At 43.7% G+C, this 26079-nt stretch overlaps 2 protein-coding genes across 6 annotated transcripts in view; both read right to left on the reverse strand.

Moving 5' to 3' along the window:
* cacna1ba (calcium channel, voltage-dependent, N type, alpha 1B subunit, a) overlaps window positions 1–7553 on the reverse strand; it is a 927013-nt gene extending 919460 nt beyond the window's left edge. For both annotated transcript variants that reach the window (XM_072240685.1, XM_072240684.1), the window contains exon 1: window positions 7270–7553. In XM_072240685.1, coding sequence (XP_072096786.1) covers window positions 7270–7333 — 64 coding nt within the window. In that variant the 5' untranslated portion in view covers window positions 7334–7553. The remainder of the gene's footprint in view (window positions 1–7269) is intronic.
* Window positions 7554–25113: 17560 nt separating this feature from the next.
* LOC140186422 (histone-lysine N-methyltransferase EHMT1-like) overlaps window positions 25114–26079 on the reverse strand; it is a 201738-nt gene continuing 200772 nt past the window's right edge. For all 4 annotated transcript variants that reach the window (XM_072240693.1, XM_072240691.1, XM_072240690.1 and 1 more), the window contains one exon: window positions 25114–25868. In XM_072240693.1, coding sequence (XP_072096794.1) covers window positions 25685–25868 — 184 coding nt within the window. In that variant the 3' untranslated portion in view covers window positions 25114–25684. The remainder of the gene's footprint in view (window positions 25869–26079) is intronic.

Raw genomic sequence — 26079 nt, forward strand, 5'->3', positions numbered from 1 at the left:
AGCCTGGACCTTGACCGTTAGACCAAGACTTTACTCATTGCTGATGGGCTCCAGTCTTCCCCTCCCCCACCACCACTCTCCAACCTAATGTCTTTCAGACCCCACCGTCACCTCATGGGTCTTCGGAGCCTCTATCTTCCTCCCACCCCACCTTCCTTGAGCACCCCAACATCCCTCTCTCCTCTGGCACCACCAACACCCTTCCCTCCTCCAATTGCAGTTCTAATCCTTGCTATGTCCTCACCATTCTCTCAACCTTCTCCCCTCTGAGGCAGAAAGTTCTGTCCACAGCAGGGCTCACCTACGTCACCCTTCGCCCACAACGAGGTTGAGCTCTTCTCTTGTTGCCTCCGTGTCCGAGCCCACTTCTTCGGCAAGAATTCCACACACTGCACAGATGACCCCCTTCTCCCTTCTTCAACTCTCCTCCTATCCTATGACACCCTGCTCTGGTTCTCTGCCCATTTTGGATCTTTTCTTCTTGAATTGCCTTCGAGACATCAACTTCAGCACTCCTGTCTCCTCCTCAAACCTTACCTCCTTGGAACTCACCACCCTCCACTCTCCCTTCACCAATCCCAACCTTACCATCAAACCTGCAGACAAAGGGGGTGCTGTTGCAGTGTGGCACACTGACCGCTACCTTGCCAAGGCCAGGCAGCAACTCTCAGATACCTCCTCATAACATAGCCCTTGAAGAGGACCACACTCTGGACCTTCAGAAAACTGTCTCCGACACTATCACTGACTTCATCCACTCTGGAGAACTCCCATCCACTGCCATCAACTCATAGTTCTCTTACCCCGCACTGCCCGCTTCTACCTCCTACCCAAGATCCACAAACCAACTGTCTAGGTAGACCTGTTCCTGCCCCACTGAAGTCGTGCCCTCATACCTCGATTCCATTCCATCCCCTTTGGTTCAATCCCTTCCCACCTACATCCACGACACTTCTCATACCCTCAATCTCCCCTCTAACTTTCAATTCCCTGGCCCTGACTGCCTGATTTTCACCATGGGTGTCCAGTCCCACACACTTCTATTCCCCCCATCAGGAAGGCCTCAAAGCTCTCTGCTTTTCTGTTGACAAAAGAACCAGCCAATTCCTCTCCACCACCACCCTCCTCCGTCTGGCAGAATAGTCTTCACTCTCAACAATTTTTCCTCCAGCTCCTCCCAATTTTCCAAACTCAACGGTACCCATGGGCACCCACAAGAGCCCCAGTTACGCCTGCCTCTTTGTTGGCTACATAGAACAGTCCATGTTCAAAGCTTTCTCTGGTAATGCTCCCCTGAACTCTTCCTCCTCTACGCTGACAACTACATTGTTGCTGCTTCATGCACCCACGCTGAGCTAATCAATTTCATCAACTTTGCCTCTAACTTCCACCCTGCCCTTATATTCATGTGGTCCATCTCTGACACCTCCCTGCCTTTTCTTGATCTCTCTGTCTCCATGTCTATAGACAAACTATCAACCGACATCTTTCACAAACCCACGATTCCCTCAGTTATCTTGATCATACCTCTTCCCACCCTATCTCCTGTAAAAACATTTTCTCAATTTTCTCAGTTCCTTCGCCTCCACCAAATCTGTTCCTTTCCATTCCAGGACATGAGAGATGTCCACCCTCTTCAAAGCATAGGGTTTCCTTCCCCCCCCCCCCCATCTCCACTGTTGATGCTGCCCTCACCTGTATCTCCTCTATTTCCCGAACATCCACGCTCACCCCACCTTCCCACCATCTTAACAGTGATAGAATTCATCTTGTCCTTACCTATCACCCCATGAGCCGCTGCGTCGAACACATCATCTTCTGCAACCTCCACCATCTCCAAGGGGATCCCACCAATAAACAAACTTTACCTCCACCCTCCACTCTGCTTTCCATAGGGATCGTTCCCTCCGTGATTCCCTTGTCCATTCATCCTGCCTATACACCTCCTCCCTCGACTCTACTCACTGCCCCAAACAGTCCTTCCAAGTGAGGCAACACTTCACCTGCAAATTTACCGCGGTCATCTCTGGTATCTAGTGCTCCTGATGCGGTCTCCTCTGCATTGGTGAGACCTGTCATTAATTGGGGGACCAATTTGTTGAGCACTTCTGCTCTATCCGCCATAAGTGGAACTTCCCGGTGGCCAAATATTTTAATTACGATTCCAATTACCGTTCCAATGTGTCAGTCCATGCCTCATCTTCTGCCAAGATGAGGCCACCCTCAGGGTGGAGAAGTAGCACCTTATATTCCATCTGGGTACCCTACAACCTGATGGCATGAATATCGATTTCTCCTTCTGGTAAAAAAATATCCCCCCCCCCCCGCCATTCTCCATTCTGACCTTTTACCTCTTCTCACCTGCCTATCACTTCCCATACACACAGACTTGGCCTTCACCGCAGTCTGTGGCAGAGCATACCACAGATTTACTACTCTCTGGCTAAAAAAAATTCCATAAGACCACAAGACATGGGAGCAGAATTAGGACATCTGGCCCATCGAGTCCACTGTGCCATTCAATCACGGCCGATCATTTTTTTCCTCCTCAACCCCAGTTCCCAGCCTTCTGCCCGCAACCTTTGATGCCATGTCCAATCGAGAACCTACGAATCTCTGCCTTAAATACACCCAACAACCTGGCCTCCACAGCTGCACATGGCAACAAATTCCACAAATTCACCACCCTTTGGCTAAAGAAATTTTTCCGCATCTCTGTTTTGAAAGGGCGGCTCTCTATCCTGAGGCTGTGCCCTCTGGTCCTAGACTCTTCCACCATGGGAAACATCCTTTCCACATCTACTCTGTCTAGGCCTTTCATCGTCCTAAATTCCAGCGAATACAGACCCAGAGCTATCAAACGTGCCTCGTATGACAACCCTTTCGTTCCTGGAATCATCCTTGTGAATCTATTCTGGACCCTCTCCAATGCCAGAACATCTTTTCTAAGATGAGGGACCCAAAACTGTTCACAATACTCAAGGTGATGCCTCACCAGTGCCTTATAAAGCCTCAGCATCACATCCTTGTTCTTGTATTCTAGACCTCTTGAAATAAATGCTAACATGGCATTTGCCTTCCTCACCACCAATTTGAACTACAAGTTAACCTTTAGGGTATTTTGCACAAGGATTCCCAATTCCCTCTGGCTGGATTTTTTCCCCGTTTGGAAAATAGACCACATATTTATTTCTACTTCCAAAGTGCAAGACCATGCATTTTCCACCATTGTATTTTATTTGACACTTTCTTGCCCATTCTCCTAATGCCTAAGTCCTTCTGCATCCTACCTGTTTCCTCAACATAATAATCCACACGATTCTCCTTTTCACCAAAATGTATTATCATACATTTCCCAACACTATATTCCATCTGCCATTTTTTGCCTGTTCTTCCAATTTGTCAAAGTCCTACTGCAATCGCGTTGCTTCCTAACATTACTTAACCATCCACCTTTCTTCATATCATTTGCAAATTTTGCCACAAAGTCAATTCCGTTATCTGACAAACAATGTGAAAAGTAGTGGTCCCAATACTGACCCCTGAGGAACACCACTAGTCACTGGCAGCCAACCCAAGAAGGCCCCCTTTTATTCCCCCTCACTCCCTCCTGCCTGTCAGCCATTCTTCTATCTATACCAGTATCTTTCCCGTAACGCCATTGGATTTTATATTGTTAAGTAGCCTCATGAGTGCCTTCCAAAATCCAGGCAAGTGACATCCACTGGCTCTCCTTTGTCCACCCTGCTTGTTACTTCCTCAAAGAATTCTAACAGATTTGTCAGGCAAAATTTTCCTTTACAGAAACCATGCTGACTTCGACTTATTTTATCATTAGTCTTGAAGTATCCCAAACCTTATCCTTATAATAGACTCCAACATTTTCCCAACCACTGTGGTTAGGCTAACTGGCCTATAATTTCCTTTCTTTTGCCTTCCTCCCTTCTTAGAGTGGAGTGACATTTGCAATTATCCAATCCTCCGAGACCTTGCCAGAATCAAGTAATTCTTGAAAGATCATAACCAATGCATTCGTTATCTCTTCAGCAACCTCTTTCAGGACTCTGGGATGTAGTCCATCTGGTCCAGGTGACTTATCCACCTTAAAACCTTTCAGTTTGCCTGGCACCTTTGCCTTTGTAACAGCAATGGCATTCAATCCTGCTCCCTGACACTCACAGACATCTGGTACACTGCTAGTGTCTTCCACAGTGAAGACTGATGCGAAGTATTAAGTTCATCCACTATCCCTTTGTCCTCCATTAGCACCTCACTAGCTTCATTTTCCAATGATCCAATCCCCAGTGATCTCACTGCCCTTTTACTCTTTATATAACTGAAAAAAAATTTGGTATCCTGCTTTATATTATTGGCTAGTTTGCCTTCATATTTCATCATTTTGCTTACAACTTTTTTAGTTGCCTTTTGTTGGATTTTAAAAACTTACCAATCATCCAACTTCCCATTCACTTTTGCTACCTTATATGCCCTTTTCTTGGCTTTTATGCAGTCCTTAACTTCCTTTATCAGCCGTGGTTGTCCACCCCTGCCATTTGAGAACTTCTTCCTCCGTGGGACATATCTACCCTGTGCCTTGTGAACTATTTCCACAATATTCTCCCTTCCTTCTCAGTCCTGAAGAAGGGTCTCGGCACGAAATGTCGACTGTGTATTTATTCCCATAGATGCCGCCTGACCTGCTGAGTTCCTCCAGTGCTTTGTGTGTGTGTGTGTGTTGCTTTGGAAGGCGGCTGACATTGGCCCGCCCCACTTGATATTGGCCGGATGACAACTCCAGGTCATTATCCAGATGCAGCAAGTTTGGATTCAACTGTTCAGGTGAAAGTTGGGATGCTGGTGATGGATTAACGTTACTGGGGTTCTCGGGTTTCAGCTTACCTCGGGATCAGCACCTCACACTACAACAACCCACCACACATTGAGCGGAGGGGTGAAAGCAGGGTAGGAATGGATGCACAAGTAATGCCCTTGAACCATCTCCATGTGTCTGATGTTCAGGAAACTTTAATTCTGCTTTTATTTTATTTTATTTATTTATATTTAGTGATACAGTGTGGAACACACTCTTCCGGCCCAATGAGCCACACCAGCCAGCAACCCACAAATTTAACCCTAGCCTAATCACAGGACAATTTACAATGACCAATTAACCTACTGACCAATAGGTCTGTGGAATGTGGGAGGAAACTGAAGCACCCAGAGGAAATCAATGTGCTCACAGGAAGAACCTACAAACTTTCTTACAGAGGACGCTGGAATTGAACTCTAGCATAATGGTTGGCACGGCACTTGGGGTGTTACAGTAGCTGATGATGCCTGACCCCCAAACTTTCTTACAGAGGACGCCAGAATTGAACTCTAACCCCACAAGCACCGCGCCAACCACTACGCCACAGTGGTGCCCTCTCAGCACAGATGATGCCTGACCTGACGGTCATTCCCAGTGATTTAGTTCCTGCTTCAGATTTCTGTTTACCAAGTTATCTCTAACTTCATTAAAAAAAATTAAAGGCAGATAATTACCACCACGTGGGTGTAACCCACACAAAATGCTGGAGGAGCTCAGCAAGTCAGGCAACATCTATGGAAACGAATACACAGTCCACTTTTCAGGCCAAGGCCCTTCTTCAGGACTGGAAAGGGAAGGGGGGAGACACCAGAATAAAACAGTGTGGGGAGGGGAAGGAAGTTAGCTTTTTACCAGGAGAAATTGATATTCTTGCCATCAGGATGGAAGTTACCCAGACAGAATATGAGGTGGAGCACCTCTGCTCCATTCTCCAAAAATGGATCATCCGACAGACCAACTGTTTTAATTCCTATTCCGTTCTGATCTTTTTATCTTATTTATTGAGATACAGTGCAGAATAGGCTCTTGGAGCCGCGCTGCCCAGCAACCCCCGATTTCATCCTAGCCTAATCACTGGAGAATTTACAATGACCAATTAACCTGCCAGCCGATACAACTTCGGACTGTTGGAGGAAACAGGAGCACCTGGAGGAAACCCACGCGGTCACGGGGAGAATGTACAAACTCCTTACAGACAGCAGTGGGAATTGAACCCGGGTCACCGGTACCGTAAAGCGTTGTGCTAACTACGACACTACTGGGCCACCCCAACAAGATGAGGCCACCCACGGTGGGAGAGCAACACCTTAATTTCCATCTGGATAGGCTCCAACCTGATGGCATGAACATCGAGTTTCCTCTCCGGTAAAAAAAAATTCCCACACCCTTCCATTCCCCACTATGGCCACTTACCTCTTCTCACCTAACTTTCACTTCTGCTGGCTCCCTCCTCCTTTCCCCCTTTCTCCCATGGTCCACTCTCCTCTCCTGTCAGATTCCTTCCTCTCCAGCCCTTTACCTTTCCTACCCACCTGACTTCATCTATCATCCTCTAGCTATCCTCCTTCCCCTCCTCCCACCTTTTTATATTCTAGCATGTTCCCCCTTCCTTTCTGCTCCTGATGAAGGATCTCAGCCCGAAGCGTTGACTATCCACTCATTTCCATAGGCGCCGCTCAGGCCGCTGGACTCCTCCTGCACTGTGTGTGTTGATTTGGACTTCCGGCAGCTACAGAATCTCCTGCGTGTTTAATTAGCAGTATCCTGTTTGTCCCTCACTGACACGGCGGGACAGGGAACTGGGTGGGTTTCCTCAGGAGACGCTCGTCAGAAGTTGCAGTCTCTTAACACAGCAATGCCAAGAATGTAAATCGGACGTTGGCAAACAAGACAAAGCAGTGGAGGGGCGCAAAGAACCAGGCTGGGGAGACGGAGAAATACTGGAAAAATAATGGCTCCCCACTGAAGACTGGAGACCTGTCTGAGCCAGGTGGGACAATAACAGGGAACTCCTGTGACTTAAAGCACTGGTGAGAAAGTTATGAACCGCAAAACTAAAAATCTGTCAAAAATAAAATTAGGAAATGCTGCTCGAAGAACCTAGCCAGCGTACAGTAACTCAATCGCTGAACTGCATCTATGATTAACTATGATTATGAATACACGCAGTCCTCTTTTATTGTCATTTAGTAATGCCTGCATCAAGCAATCTACATCGTACACATAAAAGTTTGGCCGTTTCCTTCCCACTACTACTACCTGGCTCGTTGAATATTTCCAGAGCGCCCCGTACTACAGCCAAACGTGGTAACTGGGACAGGAAAGCAGGTTGAACGCTGATGCTGAACCAGTTACCAGTGACCACTGTGGATGTCCCCGATCGCCCCCGGAGCGCTCACCGTAAACCGCCGCCGACATCCACTGCTCCCACGGCGAGTCTTCCTCACCCTGTGCCTGAGCCATGCTGCGGGGACACGACCTCCCCCGCGCTCTGAGACTGAAGACTATTCACAGCAGCCGCTCTCAGTCAGAGGAGGCGGACACGTGGGGGAGGGGTGGGGTGGTGAAGCGGCCCCGGGAGGGAGTGGTCCAGCTTTCGGCGACGTGTTAAGAGGTTTGGTGTGGCGAGGGGAAAGGAGGGGTAAAGTAGGAGAGGGGTATGTAGGGGAAAGATAGGGACGGGTGGCTCCTACTGAGACAGACCGACTCCGGATGCTGGACGCGAAGCGGTGTCCCGAGATCAATCCTCGGATTTCCTCCCACAGCAGACGATGCCCTTGTTACCATGAGTGGGCGGGTGGGATGGGAGCCGGATTGGTGCGAGCGTTCACCTGGTCGGACTTCAGCGACTGTGGAGGGCAGTGCTGCTGGAGGGCTGAACCCCGCACACCCCCGGTAACAACTGCTTGAGCTTGGTTGGCAAGGATTAGACCAAATCCTGAACACGTCCCGCTTTCTCTGCACTTTCACTGTCCCACCATAACTGTTCAACAGATAGTCCGCTATTTGCTTCAGCCCCACATCCCACCCTGCAAAAACTCATTTTAGTGAGGTAGCACCCCCGCCCCCCGCAACCCCATATCACCACCACCGCCCCCCCCCGTCGACCTCCAAGGGTGTATGTAATACTTTGTTTAGTGATTTTGTCTAATCTGTAAACCAAGTTGGGTATATGCAGAAAATGTGACATTAAAATATGAACTTATATTATCATGGAGTCTTTTTTAATTCTATTACAACTTTAAGCAAGTCTACAGGGAGTTTGGCCTCACCACGTAGGACATCAGTAGAGTAGTTCCTTAGCCAGCTAGTTTAAATAACGTTAGCTATGCTAATGAACGAATGACACCTGTTAAACTCACCTCAACATGTCTTTTACATTTTAACCCACCATGGACAACAGAAAAGTCACTGTTGCAAACAGTGCAGCGAGCAAAGCTGTCATTATTTTTGAGGTCAACTGTAAAGCTCGCCCACAGAGAAAACTGATAGGTCTGCTTAGCACGAGGAGAGACCAATCAGGATGCTCCCTCTTGCTCTCGCTCTTCCTCTCCCTCTCCAAAAAATCGATTTCCGGGATATTGTATATAATTTGCGGGTGTCAGGGAGCCGGTATCAATATGCGGGAGACTCCCGGAACTTCCGGGAGAGGTGGGATGTCTGCATTGGCATACCAAATTTTGAGTTTTTGACTTTGAATGCCAATGCTATCTTTAGTGACTAGATTTAAAATGCTTACATTTGTACAGCTTTCCAAGCCCAGCTGTTTTCCTGTCGTCTGATTCCATCCCTGTGAATATCCCTGTTTTGCTATTCCTATTCATAATTCTGCCTTCTGCCACCATGTGGTTAATATCCTTCTCCACCTGTAGGTCGGCTGGGATTGTAGATTTCAAATAAAATAAGAAATATTGCAATAGATTTCATTGAGAGCAATTAGATTTCTACATGCCACAGTTCCGAAGACATTGGATTCACAGGAGGAGAGAGAACTCAACTAAAGTGAGTGGGGGTGGTTAGGACATTCTGCATGGCACAGTTCCCCAGAAGACTTTGGATGGTGTATAACTGGGCAATTGGCAAGGGCCAATAGAAAGAAGCTAAGTGTAAGCGAGTGGCTTTTGCGTCAGTGTTAGGAGTAGGAAGTTTAGGCTTTGACAAGGAGGGGCAGGGGCTGTGAGTTGATTGTTTAAGTTTTCTTTGTTATTGGTAGGCAGGACAGTGGAATGCTCCTCTTGAGAAAGTGGGAAGGAAGGGAGACCTTCAGTATCCCTGAAGACTACACCTGCAAGAAATGCATCTGGCTGCAACTTCTTACAGATCATGTTAAGGAATTGGAGCTGGAACTGGATGAACTCTGGATCATCTGAAGGGGGTCACTCAACTGGACATACAGGGAGGTAGTTTTACATCCCTGTATGTTACACCCAAGACGGGGGACATAGGTAACTGGGAGCCTGTCAAGAGGGGGAAAGGGAATAGCCAGCCAGTGCAGTGTACCCCTGCGGCCGTTCCCCTCAACAATAGGTGTACCATTTTGGACTGTTCGCAAAGTGACTTAGCAGAGGAAAGCCACTGCGGTCAAGTCTCTATAGCACTGAGTCTGGCTTCATGGCTCAAAATGGAAGGGGAAGAGGTGAGCTGTAGTGATAGGGGATTCATTGATTAGGTGAACAGACTGGAGATTCTGTGGACGAAAATAAGATTCCCAGATGGTATATTGCCTCCCAGGTGCCAGGGTCAGGGACATCTCAGATCAAATTCATAGCATTTACTAAAGTGGGAGCGTGAGCAGGCAGAGGTAGTGGTCCATGTCAGTAGCAATGACATTGGTAGGGAAGGGTGACGAGGTTCTGCAATGACATTGGTAGGGAAGGGTGACGAGGTTCTGCAAAGTGAGTTCAGGGTGTAATATGACATGCCTGTATAGGTCCCACCTTGCCTGGAAGAGAGCCCAACAATTCAAAAATCTAAAGCCTTCCCTCCTGCAGCAGGAGTTCAAGAAGTTAGGTGCTGAGTTAAAGGACAGGACCTCCAGGGTGATGACCTCAGGATTGCTACCTGTGCCACATGCCAGTGAGGTCAGAAATACAAAGACCATACAGTCTAACACTTGGCTAAGGAGATGGTGTGGAAGGGAAGGCTTCGGATTTTTGACTCATTGGACTCCCTTCCAAGCAAGGTGGGATCTGTATAGGCATGCTGATTTACACCTGAACTGAACTAATACTGTTGCGGGAAGGTTTGCTGGTGCTAGGGGGGGGTTAATCTGGAGCTGCAGGGGGATGGGAACCAGAGCACCAGAGCTGGTGGAGTGGCTGTGGGGATAGATGTTGTTCAGTCTACATACAAAGTCAGGAATCAAAGGTTGACCATGGTGGGAGCAATGTTGACGTGTGTATATGTCAGGTCAAGGAGTGTTGTAGGAAAGACAGATGAGCTCAGGGCATGGAACTATGACACTATAGCCATTAATGAGACTTGGTTGCAGGAGGTGCAGGATTGACAGCTCATTGTTCCATGTCTTGGACATGATAAGAGCAGGAGGGATTAAAGAGAGGGGTGGCATTGCTAATCAGACTGGAGACCTTGTCTACTGAGGCTATATGGGTGGACGAAGAATAACAAACAAACCAGAACAAGGGTTTCAGCCCAGAACGTCTACTGTACTCTTTTCCTAGAAGTTGCCTGGTTTGCTGTTCCTCCAGCATTTTGTGCATGTTGCTCAGATTTCCAGCATCTGCAGATTCTCTCTTGTTTGTGATTGGACCACATTAGTGATATTATAGACCACCCAATTCTCCACAAGATTTTGAGGCGCAAATCTGTAGAGAGATCGCAGATTGTTGCAAGGTTGTGATAGTAGGCGATTTTAACTTTCTATGTAGTGATTGGGACCCAAGGTCTGGATGGGATAGAGTTTGTCAAATGTGTTCAGAAAAGTTTCCTTAATCAGTACACAGAAGACCCAACTAGAGAGAGTGCAATACTAGATCTCCAATGAGGGAATGAAACAGGGCAGGTTTGTGTAGGGGAACACTTTGTATCTCATAATCATAATGTCATAAGTTTCAAGATAATTATGAAGGTTAGATCTGGTTTCAAATAGGTAAAGGCTAGTTTTGATGGTATCAGAGAGGATCTGGCAAGAGTGCATTGCATCAGGTTTTTGTCTGCAGAGGTATAATTGATAAGTGGGAGGCCATCAGAACTGAAATATCGAAAATACAGTGTTTGTATGTTCCTGCAGAATAAAAGGCAAGGATAACAGTCTTAGTGAACCTTGGTTTTCGAGAGATATTGAAAGAATGAGGTGCATAGCAGATACAGACAGGAAAGAACAAATGAGGTACTTGAGTGCAAGAAATGCAACAGAACACTCCATGGAGGAAATCAGGAGGGCTAAAACAAGCCATGAGGTTGCTGTAGCAGACAAGTTGAAGGAGAATCCCAAGTTCTTCAACAGATATCTTAAAAGCAAAATGATAGCAAGGGATAAAATTGATCCCCTGGAAGATAAAAGTAGTCATCTATGCATGGAGCTGAAAGAGATGGGGACGATCTTAAATGGAGTTTTTACATCTGAATTTACTCAGGAGATGGACAAAGTCTATAGAAGTGAGGCTAAACATGGACCATATACAAATTACAGAGGAGGAGGTGTTCACTGTCTTGAGGCAAATTGGGATGGATAGATCCCCAAGGCGTAACGAGGTGTTCCCTTGGACTCTGTGGGAGCTTAATGCAGAAATTGCAAGGGCCCTAGTAGAGACATTTGAAATGTCCCTGGCCCTGGGTGAAATGCTGGAGGTGTTGTTCTGTTGTTTAAGAAAGGCTCTAAGAATAAACCAGGAATAAGCTGGTGAGCTTGACATCAGTACGGGCGGGGGAAGTTACTGGATGGTATTCCAAGGGATTGGATAAAAAAGTATTTGGAGAATCAGGGACTGACTAAGGATAGTCAACATGGCTTTGTGCATCATGTCTAACCAGTGTTACAGTTTTTCGAGGAGGTTACCAGGAAAATTGATAAAGCCAAGGCAGTGGATGATTTCTACATAGACTTTAGCAAGGCCTTTGACATGGGAGGTTAATCAAGAAAGTGCAGTCTCTTGGCATTCAAGAAGAGGTAGTAAATTGGATTAGATATCAACATCGTGGGAGGAGCCAGATGGTTGCCTGACTGGAGGGCTGTGTCTAGTGGTGTACTGCAAGGATCAGAGCTGGGTCGGTTGTTTGTCATCTATATCAATGATCTCGACGTGATCAGCAAATTTGTGGATGACACAAAGATTGAGGGTGTAGTGGGCAGCAAGGAAGGCTGTCCGGGTCAGCTACAAAAATGGCAGATGGAATTTAATGCAGACAAGTTTCAGTTATTGCACTTTGGATAGGGTAGGATTCACGTGGTGAGTGGTAGGGCACTGAGGACTGTGGTAGAACGGAGGGATCTAGGAACACGGATCCTTAATTCCTTGAAAATAGCATCCCAGGTAGATAGTGTCATAATGAAAGCTTTTGGCCATTGGCCTTCATAAGTCAAAGTATTGTGTACAGGATTGAGAAGTTATGTTGAAGTTGTGTTGTGGTGTGGATGAAATCACCAGAGAGACAGAGTCACTGGTAGATACAAAACAGCTTCTTTATTCGACAAAACAAGGTACAGCAGGCATCATATGGATGGAGACACTTTTGGTGGAAAGGTCTGCTAGCCCAACGTGGGCTCGATATTTATATGCGAAACACAAAGGGCAATCGCTATTTACAAAGTTGTCGACAATGCGCAGACAATGCTTCCTTTTGAAGCTACATACAAAATATCACACCTTCTGACTTCATCATTTCCTCCCGATGCCAACATGTCTGGGTTGGTACTCACAGCCTTTAGGAGTGCAAGTTAAATCCACAATACATTTATTTGGTATTTTACATGCTAACATAGAGGACAATTAATATTTATAAAGTATAGATAAGGCTGTCTTCGAAACTACCTGTAAATTTCACACTTCCATCCACAGCGTCTGGCTAGTATTCCGATATTCACAGCTTTTAGGAAATGCATTGTTGTGAACTCAGTCCACAGTACTTTGTCAAACAGAAGACTGGTGGCAAAAGTCATTTAAGTGTAAATGAATTATCCACCCAAAAACTCACTCTAACAGTTGTAAGAAATGTTGTTGACTCCTAATGTGGAGTATTATATGCAGTTTTGGTCACTATCCAGAGGAATGATGTCAATAAGATTGAAGGAGTGCAGAAAAAAGTTACAAGGATGTTGCCAGGACTCAAGGACCGGAGTTACAGGGAAATGTTGAATAGCTTCAGACTTTATTCCCTGGAGTGAAGAAGAATGAAGGGAGATTTGATGGAGGTACACAAAATTATGAGGATACAGATAGGGTAAATGCAAGCAGGCGTGTTCCATGGAGGGTGGGTGAGACTAGAACCAGAGGTCTTAGGTTAAGTGTAAAAATATTTAAGGGGAACATGAGGGGGAATCTTCATCACCCAGAGGGCAGCAAGAGTGTGGAGCGAGTTGTCAGAAGTGGTAGAAGCAGGTTCAATTTCTGTATTTAAGGGAAATTTGGATAGGTACATGGACGGGAGGTGTTTGGAGGGCTGTGATCTCAGTGCAGGTTAATGGGACTAGGCAGATTAACAGTACAGAACAGCCTGCTTCTGTGCCATAGTAGTCAATGACCCTATGGCAGAAGAATCACTGAATCAGAAAAAAAACTTGAAAATCCAAACATCTATCACCCTGTCTAGCACATTTTCAGTGACTAAACCTCTACAATCTCTTGTGCGACTCACTTTGTTCTAAATGTTGTTGCTTGTGTTTATTGTTTGCACAATTTGAGTCTTTTTCTCTCTCACTCTCTCTGCACAATTGGATATTTGTTGATCTTTTTTTCTAAAATGCGTTCCTTCAGGTTTTTTCTTTTGTGTCTGTAAGGAGCTGAATCTTAAAGTTGTATAATTTTACATACTTTGATAATAAATGTACATTGAAGAGAGAATTTTAAAATTCTCTCCCTTACGGGTTAAGAAACATCCCCTAATCACTGTTGGAAAAGTTCAAATAGATTTATTATTAAAGTACATATATGTCACCATATACACCAGATTCATTATCTTGCAGGCACATTCACAAGTACAAAAAACAATAGAATCAACAAAAGCACAAGATGGAGAAACAAAGCAATGTGCAACAATCTGAAAAAATATTAAAGAAAAAAAAACAAAAAAAGAAGCAATAAATATCCGCTTTCTTAACTCCAAGCTCTAAATACTCCAGTTAATAATATAACTGCACCTCCTCTGTCAACCTCGAAAACTTTATGCTTTAACAAGGTTACACCTTCTGACTTCAAGACAGTATAGGCCCAGTCTGTGTGAGCTCTGGTCACAGGACAATGCATCAATTATCCCTTGACATGTTAATCTGATAAATGCTTATGCCCTCCCTCCATTACCAGTACATATTACCAGTCCATGTATAGGGAGATCTCTACAACTGGCATAGTTTCACCAGGACCCTATGTAATTGCAGTAAGACATCTTTACCAAAATTTAAATTCTTTATCAGTAAATAACTACATATTACTACCCATTAACTTTTAATAAATTTTGCGCAAGGATATCTCCTGTCCCTCCAATCACCAATACTTTTCAATTACAGCTTTCTTTTTCTCCATTAAAGTGGATAACTTTGTGTTTTCTCACATAATAAGACCCTAAGACATAGGAGCACAATTAGGCCATTAGCCCATCAAGTCTGCTCTGCCATTTCATCATGGCTGATCCAATTTCCTCTCAGCCCCAATCTCCTGATTTTTCCCATATCCCTTCATGCCCTGTCCAATCAAGTATCTATCAACCTGCCTTAAATATACAAAAATACTTAGCCTCCACAGCTGCCTGTGGCAAAGAATTCCACAGATTCACCACTCTCTGGCTAAAGAAGTTCCTCATTTTTTTTGTTCTAAAAGGATGCCCCACTATTCTGAAGCTGTGTCTGGTCTTAGACCATAGGAAATATCCTCTCCACATTCACTCTGTCAAAATCTTTCATTATTTGATAGATTTCAATGAGGCCATCCCTCATTCATCTGAATTCTAGTGAATACAGACCCAGAGCCATCAAACACCCTTCATATGACAAGCCATTTAATCCTGGAATCATTTTCATGAACCTCCTTTGAACCCACTCCAGTTTCGGCACATCCTTTTTAAGATAAGGGGCCCAAACCTGCTTGCCAGTGCTTTATAAAGTCTCAACATCACATCCTTGCTTTTATATTCTAGTCCTCTTGAAATGAATGCTTACATTACATTTGCCTTCCTCACCACAGACTCAACCTGCAAATTAACCCTCAGGGAATCCTGCACAAGGACTCCTAAGTCTCTTTCCACTTTAGTATTTTGTATTTTCTCTCCATTTAGAAAATAGTCAACCCTTTCATTTCTTCTACCAAAGTGCATGACCATACACTTCCCAACATTGTATTTCATCTGCCTGTAATACCATGGGCTTATAGCTTGTTAAGCAGCTTCAGTGTGACATCTTGTCAAAGGGCTTCTGAAACTCCAAGTGCACAATATCAAGTGATTTTCCTTTGTCTATCCTGCTTGTTATTTCTTCAAAGTTGTCAGGCAAGATTTTCCCTTGAAGAAACCATGCTGACAACGGCCTGTTTTATCATGTGCCTTCAAACACCCTGAGACCTCACCCTTAATAATCAACCCCAACATCTTCCCAACCACTGAGGTCAAACTAACTGGCTTATAGTTTCTTCTGCCTCTTTCCCTTCTTGAAGAGTGGAGTGATAATTGTAATTTTCCAGTCTTCCAGAACCATTCCAGAATCTGGTGATTCTTGAAAGATCATTACTAATGCCTCCACAATCTCATCAACAACCTCTTTCAAAACCCTGTGGTGTACACCATCTGGTCCAGGTGACTTATCTACCTTCACACCTTTCAGTTTCCCCAAGAACCTTCTCTCTAGGAATGGTATCTTCGCATACATCATGACTCCTGACACCTAGACCTTCCACCATACTGTTGGTGTCTTTTACAAAATACTTATTCACCTTAGGTCAAGACTCGGCTGTATATCTACACATAAAGGACAAGGGACACTCCTTTGATGATAACAATGTGCACACTTTGGACAGGGAGGACAGGTGGTTTGAAAGAGGGTTTAAAGAAGCCAGCTTTGTCAAACTAGAAAACCCATCCCTGAACGGAGGGGGTGAGGTATGACACCATCTATCAGCTACTTAGTATGCAGTCCCAACACCTCTATCCCAGCATCTCTACAACAGTTCACACCTCCTTTCAAGCAAAGTTATGGCAAATGACCTTTTCATTACCCCTACAACTCTCAACGAACCTCATGAGATTGCTATCCCTTTAAACAACTCACAAATTTTAAAAGCTGGAAAACTACCAACCATGGATCAGAACTGAAGAAGCTCGCGGATGAGTGGTGAAATGTCTTCTAGACAACACAACAAGTCCAGTTGCCTTGATTTACTACTTCTTGATATACAATGACCTTGATGTCTGAGGACCTTCATAGACAAATACTGATTCCGTTTGTCCATCACTTCCTTATCCCTCACTACTAACTCTCCAGCATTATTTTCTAGTGGTCTGATATCTAGTCTTGCCTCTCCTTTACACTTTATATATCTGAAGAAACTTTTGGTATCCTCTTTGATATCATTGCCTAGCTAACTTTCACATTCCATCTTTACTTTCTTAATGACATTTTTAGTTGCCTTCTGTTGGCTTTTAAAAGCTTCCCAATCCTCTAACTCCTCACTAATTTCTGATCTATTACATGCCCTCTCTATGGCTTTGACTTCTCTTGTTAGCCACGGTTGTGTCATCTTTCCTTTAGAATACTTTTTCCTCTTTGTGATGTATATATCCCATGCCTTCTGAATTGTTTCTAGGAATACCAGCCATTGCTGCTCTGCCTTCATCCCTGCCAGTGTTCTTTTCCAAACAATTCTGGCCACCTCCTCTCCCATGCCTCTGTAATCCCCCTCACTGCACTGTAATACTGATACATCTGACTTTACCTTCTCCTTCTCAAATTTCAGGGTGGATTCGATCATATTGTGATCACTTTCCCCTAAGGGTTCTTTTATCTTAAGTTCTCTGATCAATTCTGGTTCATCGCACAAAACCCAACCCAGAAAAGCTGATCCCCAAGTGGGCTCAACTATGAGCTGCTCTAAAAAACCCATCTTGCAGGCACTCTAGAAATTCCTCCTGCTGGAATCCAGCACCAATGTGATTTTCCCAATCTACCTACATATTGAAAACTCCCATGATGATTGTAACATTGCCTTTTTGGCATGCATTTTCTATCCGTCATAGTTTGTAGACCACATCCTCACTACGGTCTAGGGGTCTGAATACAACTCCCATCCGGGTCTTTTTACCCTTGTAGTTCCTTAGCTCTATCCATAATGATTCAACACCTTCCAACTCTATGTCACCTCTTTCTAATGATTTGATTTCCTTTTTTACAACAGAGCAATGCCACCCTCTCTGCCTTCCTACCTGTCCTTTCGATACAATGTGTATCCTTGGACATTAAGCTCCCAGCTATAATCTTTTTTCAGCCATGATTCAGTGATGCCTACATCATACCTGCCAACCTGCAACTGTGCTCAGGTTAATTTTCCTTATTCCATATATGGCACACATTCAGATATAGCACCTTCAGTCCTGTATTCACCCCTTTTGATTTTGTCCACCTTTACATTGCAACTCATCCTGTTGACTGCAATTTTACCCTATTAGTAGCCTCTCCTCAATACACATTGAACGCTTGTAAACCAGCTACCTCACCTTCAGCATTATCATCTGCCTTTCCTTCGATACTTCTTGCATTGAAATATATGCAGCTCAGGATACTAGTCGCACCATGCTCGACCTTTTGATTCTTAACTGTCTAAGGTCTTACTAACATCTGCCTCCACAACCTCTCCATTAACTGTTCTGGCACTCTGGTTCCCATCCCCCTGCAACTCTAGTTTAAACCCCACTGTGCAGCATTAGCACACCTTCCCACTAGTATATTAGTCTCCCTTCAGTTCAGATGCAAACCGTCCCTTCTGTACTGGTCCAACCTTCCCTGGAAGAGAGACCAATAATTCAAAAATCTTATGCCCTCCCTCCTACACCAATTCCTTAGCCATGTATTAAACTAAATAATTTTCCCTAGTTTTAGCCTCACTAGCATGTGACACATGTAAAAATCCTGACATCACAACCCTGGAGGTCTTGTCCTTTAACATAGCACCTAACTCCCTGAACCCCCTATGCAGAACCTCATCACTCATCTTACACATGTTGTTGGTTCCTACACAGGCCACAACTCACAACACGCTGGAGGAACTCAGCAGGCTGGGCAGCATCCATGGAAAAGATCGGTCGACGTTTCGGGCCGATCTTTTCCACGGATGCTGCCCGGCCTGCTGAGTTCCTCCAGTGTGTTGTGAGTGTTGCTTTGACCCCAGCATTTGCAGATTATTTTGTGGTTATGGACCACAACTCCTGGTTGCTCACCCTTCCAAGGACACGATCCGCGATATCCCAGTCCCTGGCACGTGGGAGGCAACATACCACCTGGGAAGCTTGTTCTTGCCCACAGAACCTTCTAACCCTAACTAACGAACCCCCTATCACCACAGTGTGCCTTCCCTTCTGAGTCCCAGAGGCACACTCAGTGCCAGAGACCCAGCCACAGTGACTTTCCTTTGCTATGTCAACTCCACCCCCCCCCCCACCAAACAGTACCCAAAGTGATATAGCTGTTGTTGAGGGGGATGGCCACAGGGGTACTCTGCACTGGCTCTTTAACCCCTTTCCTCTTCTTGACTGTCACCCAGTTCCCTGTTTCCTGTATCTTGGGTGTAACAACCTCTCCATATGTCCTATTAATCACCCCCTTAGCCTCCCAAATGGACCGGAGTTCATCCAGTTCCAGCTCCAGCTCCTTTAATAGTCTATTTGCCAAGACTACTCACTTCCTTATCCAGATTCCCCCACCCCTACACACAGACAATGTCTCTCTGCTACATCATTACAAACTATACAACCACCCTGCTATGTATCATTAACAAATGGCCATACACTCAGCGACCATTTTATAAGGATCCTTCTGTAGCTAATAGAGAGACCACTGAGTGCATATTCAGGGTCTCCTACTGCTACAGCCCATCCACTTCAAGATTCAACATGCTGTGCGTTCGGAGATGCTCTTGTGCACACCACTGTTGTGACACGCAATTATTTGAGTTTCTGTCACCTTTTGTCAACTTAAACCAGTCTGGCCAGTCTCTTCTAAACTCTCGCATTAACAAAACATTTTTGCCCACAGAACTGCCGCTCACTGGATTTCTTCTGTTTTTCCTCACCATTTTCTGTAAACTCTAGAGCTATTGGGCATGAAAATCCCAGGAGACCAAGCAGATTCTAAGATACTCAAACTATCCTGTCTAACACCAACAATCATGGTCAAAGTCAATTAGATAACATTTCTTCCCCATTCTGATGTTTGATCTAAACAAGTGAACCTCTTGACCACAGCTGCATATTTTTATATATTGAGTTGCTGCCACGATTAACACGATTAACAGATTAGATATTTGCATTCATAAGCAGGTCTACAGGTGGACCTAATAAAGTATTTAGCGTCCCCTCAAATGGTCCTGTCATCCAAATCCTCGATCTACATTGCTACTAGTTGGATCCCCAGCACTGCTGAACATGCCGTGTGTGTCAGAACCAGATCAACAATTCACACAATCATGACTATCTTCTCCCATAAGTCCCTTGGTTTCACCACATCTCACTGCCACACAAATACTTATTTTTCTTTGCCTGACCTGAGTTTTCCATTTTTTTTTGCTTTTCAGAACCAGATCAGCAATTCACACAATCCTGACTATCTTCTCCCATTGGCCACACTTCTTCACTCTAACAAAGGAAGTCCCTTGGTTTCACCACATCTCACTGCCACACAAATACTTATTTTTCTTTGCCTGACCTGAGTTTTCCAATCTCTATTTTGTTTTTGTTACAGAATTCTATATATAGCTTTATTTTAATTCAGCTAATGATTTGAATCCTTTACAGGTAATAAAAAAAAGACAAAAGAAAGAAATCACTGAGCAAATGATCTAGTAGTGAAAATGGTTTAAAAACTGAACACGGTAAGTCTTACACAAGTTTTAAAAATCCTCTCAGGTATGTTTAATGTATTTCATATCCAGGTGGTTATCTACTCAGATTAACCTGGAAAGAATACTTCAGAAAGCAAACAATATTTCAGAGGAAAAGAAAACTCAGTGATAGGTATTGTTAAACCCCAGAAAGCCCTTTGTCAAATTAATACACATTACAAGAATCATTATCAGGACAGAATAATGCAATGAAATATATTTAAAACATTTTTATAGGTTTCTGACTTAAAATATGTATCTCAACATTTCAATTTATAATCTGAAACCGTTTTGTAAATATCTTCTTACAATCAAATAGATTTGTCCGTCTTTAAAACAACAGGGAATGTTTAAATGTAACCAGTGTAGAAAATAATTTCACTGAAATATGCACTGAAGTCTCAATCTTTCCACACTGAGCAAATTCAGTTAATGACTTGTCATATAAGGAAAATCATTGTAACCTTCAGCAAAAGTTAGATGCATAGTCACATCTTACAAGGCAGTTAGACTGGTTGAGATAAGGAAACAGGAAAAGTCAAGAGCGTAAACCTTTTTAAGTGATTTTTTTTCCTATTAATTAAGACATACTTCATATAATCCATTACCAACCTGGAGCAGAACAATATAAATCACAGAATCACAGCACAGAAGAGGGATTTTTCCAACCAAATCATTTATGCCGACTGTGATTCTTATCAATGCTGATCCCATTCGGCCATTTTAGGCCTGTATCCCTTTACACCTTTCCCACTCAAGTACCTGTCCAGATTTCTTCCAGAAATAGTTATAGTGTCTGCCTCTACTACCTCTTCTGGGTGGAAAAGCCTACCTCTCAGGTCTTTAAATTCCCCCCCCCCCAAACTCACTTAAACCTGTGACCTCCAGTTCTCAACTCCCCTCTTCCGGGATAAGAGTTAACAGTATTTATACTTTCTATCCCTCTCAGAGTTTTGTAAATCTCCTTAAAGGTCATCCTTCAGCCTCCTACATTCCAGTTCCCAACCTATCCAATCTCTCTTATTTTCCAGATCTCCATTCCAGGCAACATTCTGGTGAATCTCTTCTGCAGTCTCTAATTGCTACATGTATAAAATACTCCAAATGCAGTCTAAACACTTTTCTACAGTAGCTATATGAAGACATAAAGATCTTATGTTCAAGGCAATATACTGAGTGCTGCTTTCACTACCCTAGGACTATAAGACAGAGTCATAGAGTACTGCAGCACAGGAACAGGGCCATCTAGTCCATGCCAAACTATCATCCTGCCTAGTCCATCGACCTGCACCTGGACAATAGCCTCCATACCCCTACCATCCATGCACTTATCCAAATGTCTCTTAAATATTAAAATCAAACCCACATCCACCACTTCCATTGGCACTTAGATCATTGTCCAACAATGTTCCCCAATGTACAGCCCTCTCCCTAGTTGGACTTTCTATAAACTTCTTCATAAAACCCTCTTGGATGCCCTTTATAAATTCCACCCCATCTATTGCCCCTTGCACAAGATATTCCTTTGTAAAAGTTTTTGAAAAATTACACAGCTCTACTGCATTTACACTCTATATTGCCCACATATCTGTTCTTCTAACTCCCAGAGCACTGGGAGATCTACAGTATAATCCAACATTTTTATTCCGAAGTTCTGTGCAAATAGAGGCTCATTGACAGATCCCTCCAGGAAATCATCCACATTTTGCCACATGTCCTCTGGCATACCATACACTTGTATAACCCACAACACTGAACCTTCACAAAACTATGCTTCCTTTTTTACAGCAATATCAGTCCACTTGTCTTACCTGTGAGGTCGAGTGAGCCGCAGAGAGCTCAAGGGTGTTGCTCTTGCAGGAATTCCTTAGGGGAGAAGTCCATACCTCCCGGAAAATGGTGACACACCATTTGTGAAAAGTGGCATTATGTACACTTGCCTTCATAGACCAATGCATTGACATCAAGTTGCAGCTGTACAAAATATTGTTTGGACCATACTGGGAGTATTGCATACAGTTCTGTTTGCCATTATCACCAAAGGATGTGGTAGCAGTTGAGAGTGCAAAAGAGTTCACCAAGATGTTGCCTAGATGTTACAAGGATAGATCAGGTTCTCACTGGAATAAAGGTGTGACCTTAGTTTATAAAATTGTGAGGAACACAGATAGGATAGATCACATCTTTTCCCATGGTAGGGTAGTATAGAACTACAGAACATGGATTTAAGGTGAGGAGGGAGAGATTTCCCCTTTAAATCTGAGTGCTATTTTTAAGGGGAGATTATCTGGAATGAGCACCCATTGAAAGTGGTGGAGGCAGATAAAATTACATTATAAAAGACAGGTACTTGGATAGGAAAAATGTAGAGATACACAGATCTAATATAGGCAAATGAGATTAGTGTGTATAGGCCTCTTAATCAGCATGGATAATGCAGTCTGTAAAGGCCCTTTTCATTGCTGGATTTCTCTATTATTCTACAGAAGTAAATGCAGTTAAACATACCAGCTCTCTCATGCTGTGCATGTCTGCTCTTCCTAATGGATTTGCCTGTTCTCTCTTCCATTATGAGAAGCCTCCTTCCCCACCTGCACTATCACTCTGACTCCTACCCCACCGCCTCAATAATTTAAATCCTCCCCAGTGGCACCAGCAAATTTCCCTCCGTTCAGATGCAGCCCATCCTTTTTGTACGAGGAGTGATTGATAAGTTCATGGCCTAAGGTAGGAGTGAATTTTAGAAAATCTAGCACATTTATTTTTCAACATAGTCCCCTCCTACATGTACACACTTAGTCCAGCGGTCGTGGAGCATACGGATCCTTTCGTTGTAGAAGTGGTCCACAGCAGGGGTGATTGATAAGTTTGTGGCCTAGTGTAGGAGATGAGTGAAACAGCTCGCGTTACATGCACATGCAGTTCAACACTTTTAAGTGAAAATGCAGAAAGTTTGAAATTAGTAACTCATCTCCTTGTACCTTAGGCCATGAACTTATCAATCATCCCTCCCGTGAACAACTTCTGGAGGTCCAAGATGCTGACTTCTACAAAGAAGGGATCCGTATGCTCCACGATCACTGGACTAAGTGTGTAAATGTAGGAAAAATAAATGTGAGCAACACACATCAAAGTTGCTGGTGAACGCAGCAGGCCAAGCAGCATCTGTAGGAAGAGGTGCAGTCGAGTGTAGGAAGCACTGCACCTCTTCCTACAGATGCCGCTTGGCCTGCTGCGTTCACCAGCAACTTTGATGTGTGTTGCTTGAATTTCCAGCATCTGCAGAATTCCTGTTGTTTGCGAAAAATAAATGTGCTAGGTTTTCTAAAATTAACTCCCCTCTACCTTAGGCCATGAACTTATTAATCACCCCTTGTACATAAGAGGGTACAGTGATCCAAAAACCAGAAGCCTTCTCCATTTACACCAAGCCCTTTAGCCACACAATCACCTGTCCTATCTTTCTATTTCTGTACTTGCTAGTATGTGGCACACACTAATCGTGATTCCAATTCTGGAGGACCTGCTTTTCAACTTCCGATCAAAATCCCTAACTTCCCTATGCATATCTTTTTTGACTCATGTCATTGGTACTAGTACGGTTCATGATCTCTGGCTGCTCACTCTCTCCTTTCAGAAGGCCTTGTGTCTACCCAGAGACACCCTTGACCCTGGCACCTGGAGTTTTGAATGTGGACACAGTCTATTGAGTTCTCTATCACTAATGCATGTCTACACTTTGTGCTTCCCTGCTGTACAAAGGGGCTAAGGAGCCACAGCTGGCTGTTACTGCTTTCCTCAGAGACCGTCTCTCCAACAGTGTCCAAAATAGTACACCTGTTTTTTCTGGTGGTCACCTATTAACCTGGCCTCCTTCCTAAATCTTGAATCAATAATACTTGCTGCCTCCTCTACACTCCTCAGGGAGTCAACAGCAGCTCCAGCCCGATCCGTGTAGTTCGAGAGGAGTTTTAGCTAAACAACATACTGTAAATATGGTGATCAGAGACTCTTGACATCTTTCTTATCTCTTTCACTGGAGGAGCACACTATTCCACTGACTGCCATTACCAATCCTTCTATTGATGTAAATTAAAATCCTTACCTTGTCTTACCACGTTGCCACATTGTCTTCTTGTCTCAGACTCTCCATTTTGATCTTAGCCACAGTACTTCACCTCAAAATGTCTGCTTCCACTGTACCTACCTGTTTCTATAGCTTGTGTAGGCCTCTCCTTGCTCCCTCTCGCTCTTGCAAACTCAAGTACCACCAGTCCTGCTGCCTTTTGAAACCTTACCTTTCTCCCTCACTTTTATATCTCAGATATATGGAGTTCAGCAACAGCATACTAGCCATTGAATCCAATTAAAACAATAATGTCCATTTAAAATAGATTACATCAACCATTTATGTTGTATTTATCGAGTAAGGAAGCAGCCCCAAGCACACTTCAAACAGGGATGGTCATTTTGTATTAATTGTTTGCCTGACTTCATACAATCTCAAGAAATTTTTATGTTGAGCTGCCACAAATTGAACTTCAAATTAAGTTCACAGAGAGAACAGGTTCTTTGGTCCACTGAGTCGATGCCAACCATCAATCTGACATTAATTGCACTTTATTCTCCCCACATCCCATCAACTCTCACCAGATTCTACAACACACCCACCCACAGGTCAATTTACAGCAGCTAATTAGCCAGCCACCTCTCATCTTTGGAATATGGGAAGAATCCAGAATATGCAAAATCCATACAGACAGCCCCTGTTAAGGATTGAACTTGGGTCTCTTGCCCTGCAAGGTAGAGGCTCTACTAGCTGCATTGCTGTGACACACATAAAAGTAACTCCACTGCAGGCAGTATTCAAACCTCTGTGTGACAGCTTATTGGAAATCCGATTATAGCTTTCACTATGTCTATGTATTTTCTAAAGCACAAATTCATATCAGTTTAGAATAAGCATTTTCACACTTTACAAATCCATTATGAACTGCTTTTATTTATAACATCTGAGCAAGATTTGCATACAAATTCAGAACACTAATGGATCAAGCATAAATGCCCTTAAAACCGGTGAAAATTATAATGAATGCTAACAGTAATGTTTCTGTAAAGTTCTTGAAGTACTTGCACAAAAAAACCTGACCTGCACTAAGGAAACCTTTAAAAATCTTATGCAAAATGGTGTTTTTAACGTCCAACCATCATGCATCAACAGCAGATGGCAAATTCATAAAGACAAACTATTACTACTTTTACTATTACTGATAATACTACATGTAAAAAATTTTTACTTAAATTCATGTTAAAAACAGGTTGTTCCTTTATACAATCTTGTGGTGACTTTAACTTTGGAGTAAAATCACACTATCAGCACCATAACTGTTGGCCCTCACTATAACAAAAGTTCAATTTATTAAATGTCCTATCATCAATAACTAGACAGACAATTTGTAGGAAGAATTTGTCAGTACAGCTGAGCTGGTGCTTCAAGAAGTCTTTCACACAAGTGGAGGCATTCCATTTAATACCGCTCAATGTGGTCCAGGTAACTAGCATGTCAAGAAACATTGGCAGATGTGCTTGAACTGGTGTCTGGGAGTCTGTTTTGTTGTGCTTCCATCTGAGATACTGTGGCTTGTCGCTGAGCAATGGCAGCAGCTGAATGCTTGCACTTCTCTGAACCACACTGACATGTAAAATATTTACTCTTGATGTCCCAAAACCTGTCACCATAGTCAAAACTGCGAAGTAAATACAGCATATGTTAAAACAGCTTGCATTAAAAAAAAAGTACTCTGAATACAAATTTGATACCTCTTTTCATTATTATTTTCTAGGTTAACAGTGCTCACAAATTTGCAATTCAACTTTCTTTGAAAATAAATTGAACCCTACTTTATATTATAGTTGTCCTTTTATTACTAGTACTTTGAAGTGGATGAAACTACAAGT

Source organism: Mobula birostris, chromosome 22 (genome assembly GCF_030028105.1).
Source record: "Mobula birostris isolate sMobBir1 chromosome 22, sMobBir1.hap1, whole genome shotgun sequence".
NCBI classification, from domain to species: domain Eukaryota; kingdom Metazoa; phylum Chordata; class Chondrichthyes; order Myliobatiformes; family Myliobatidae; genus Mobula; species Mobula birostris.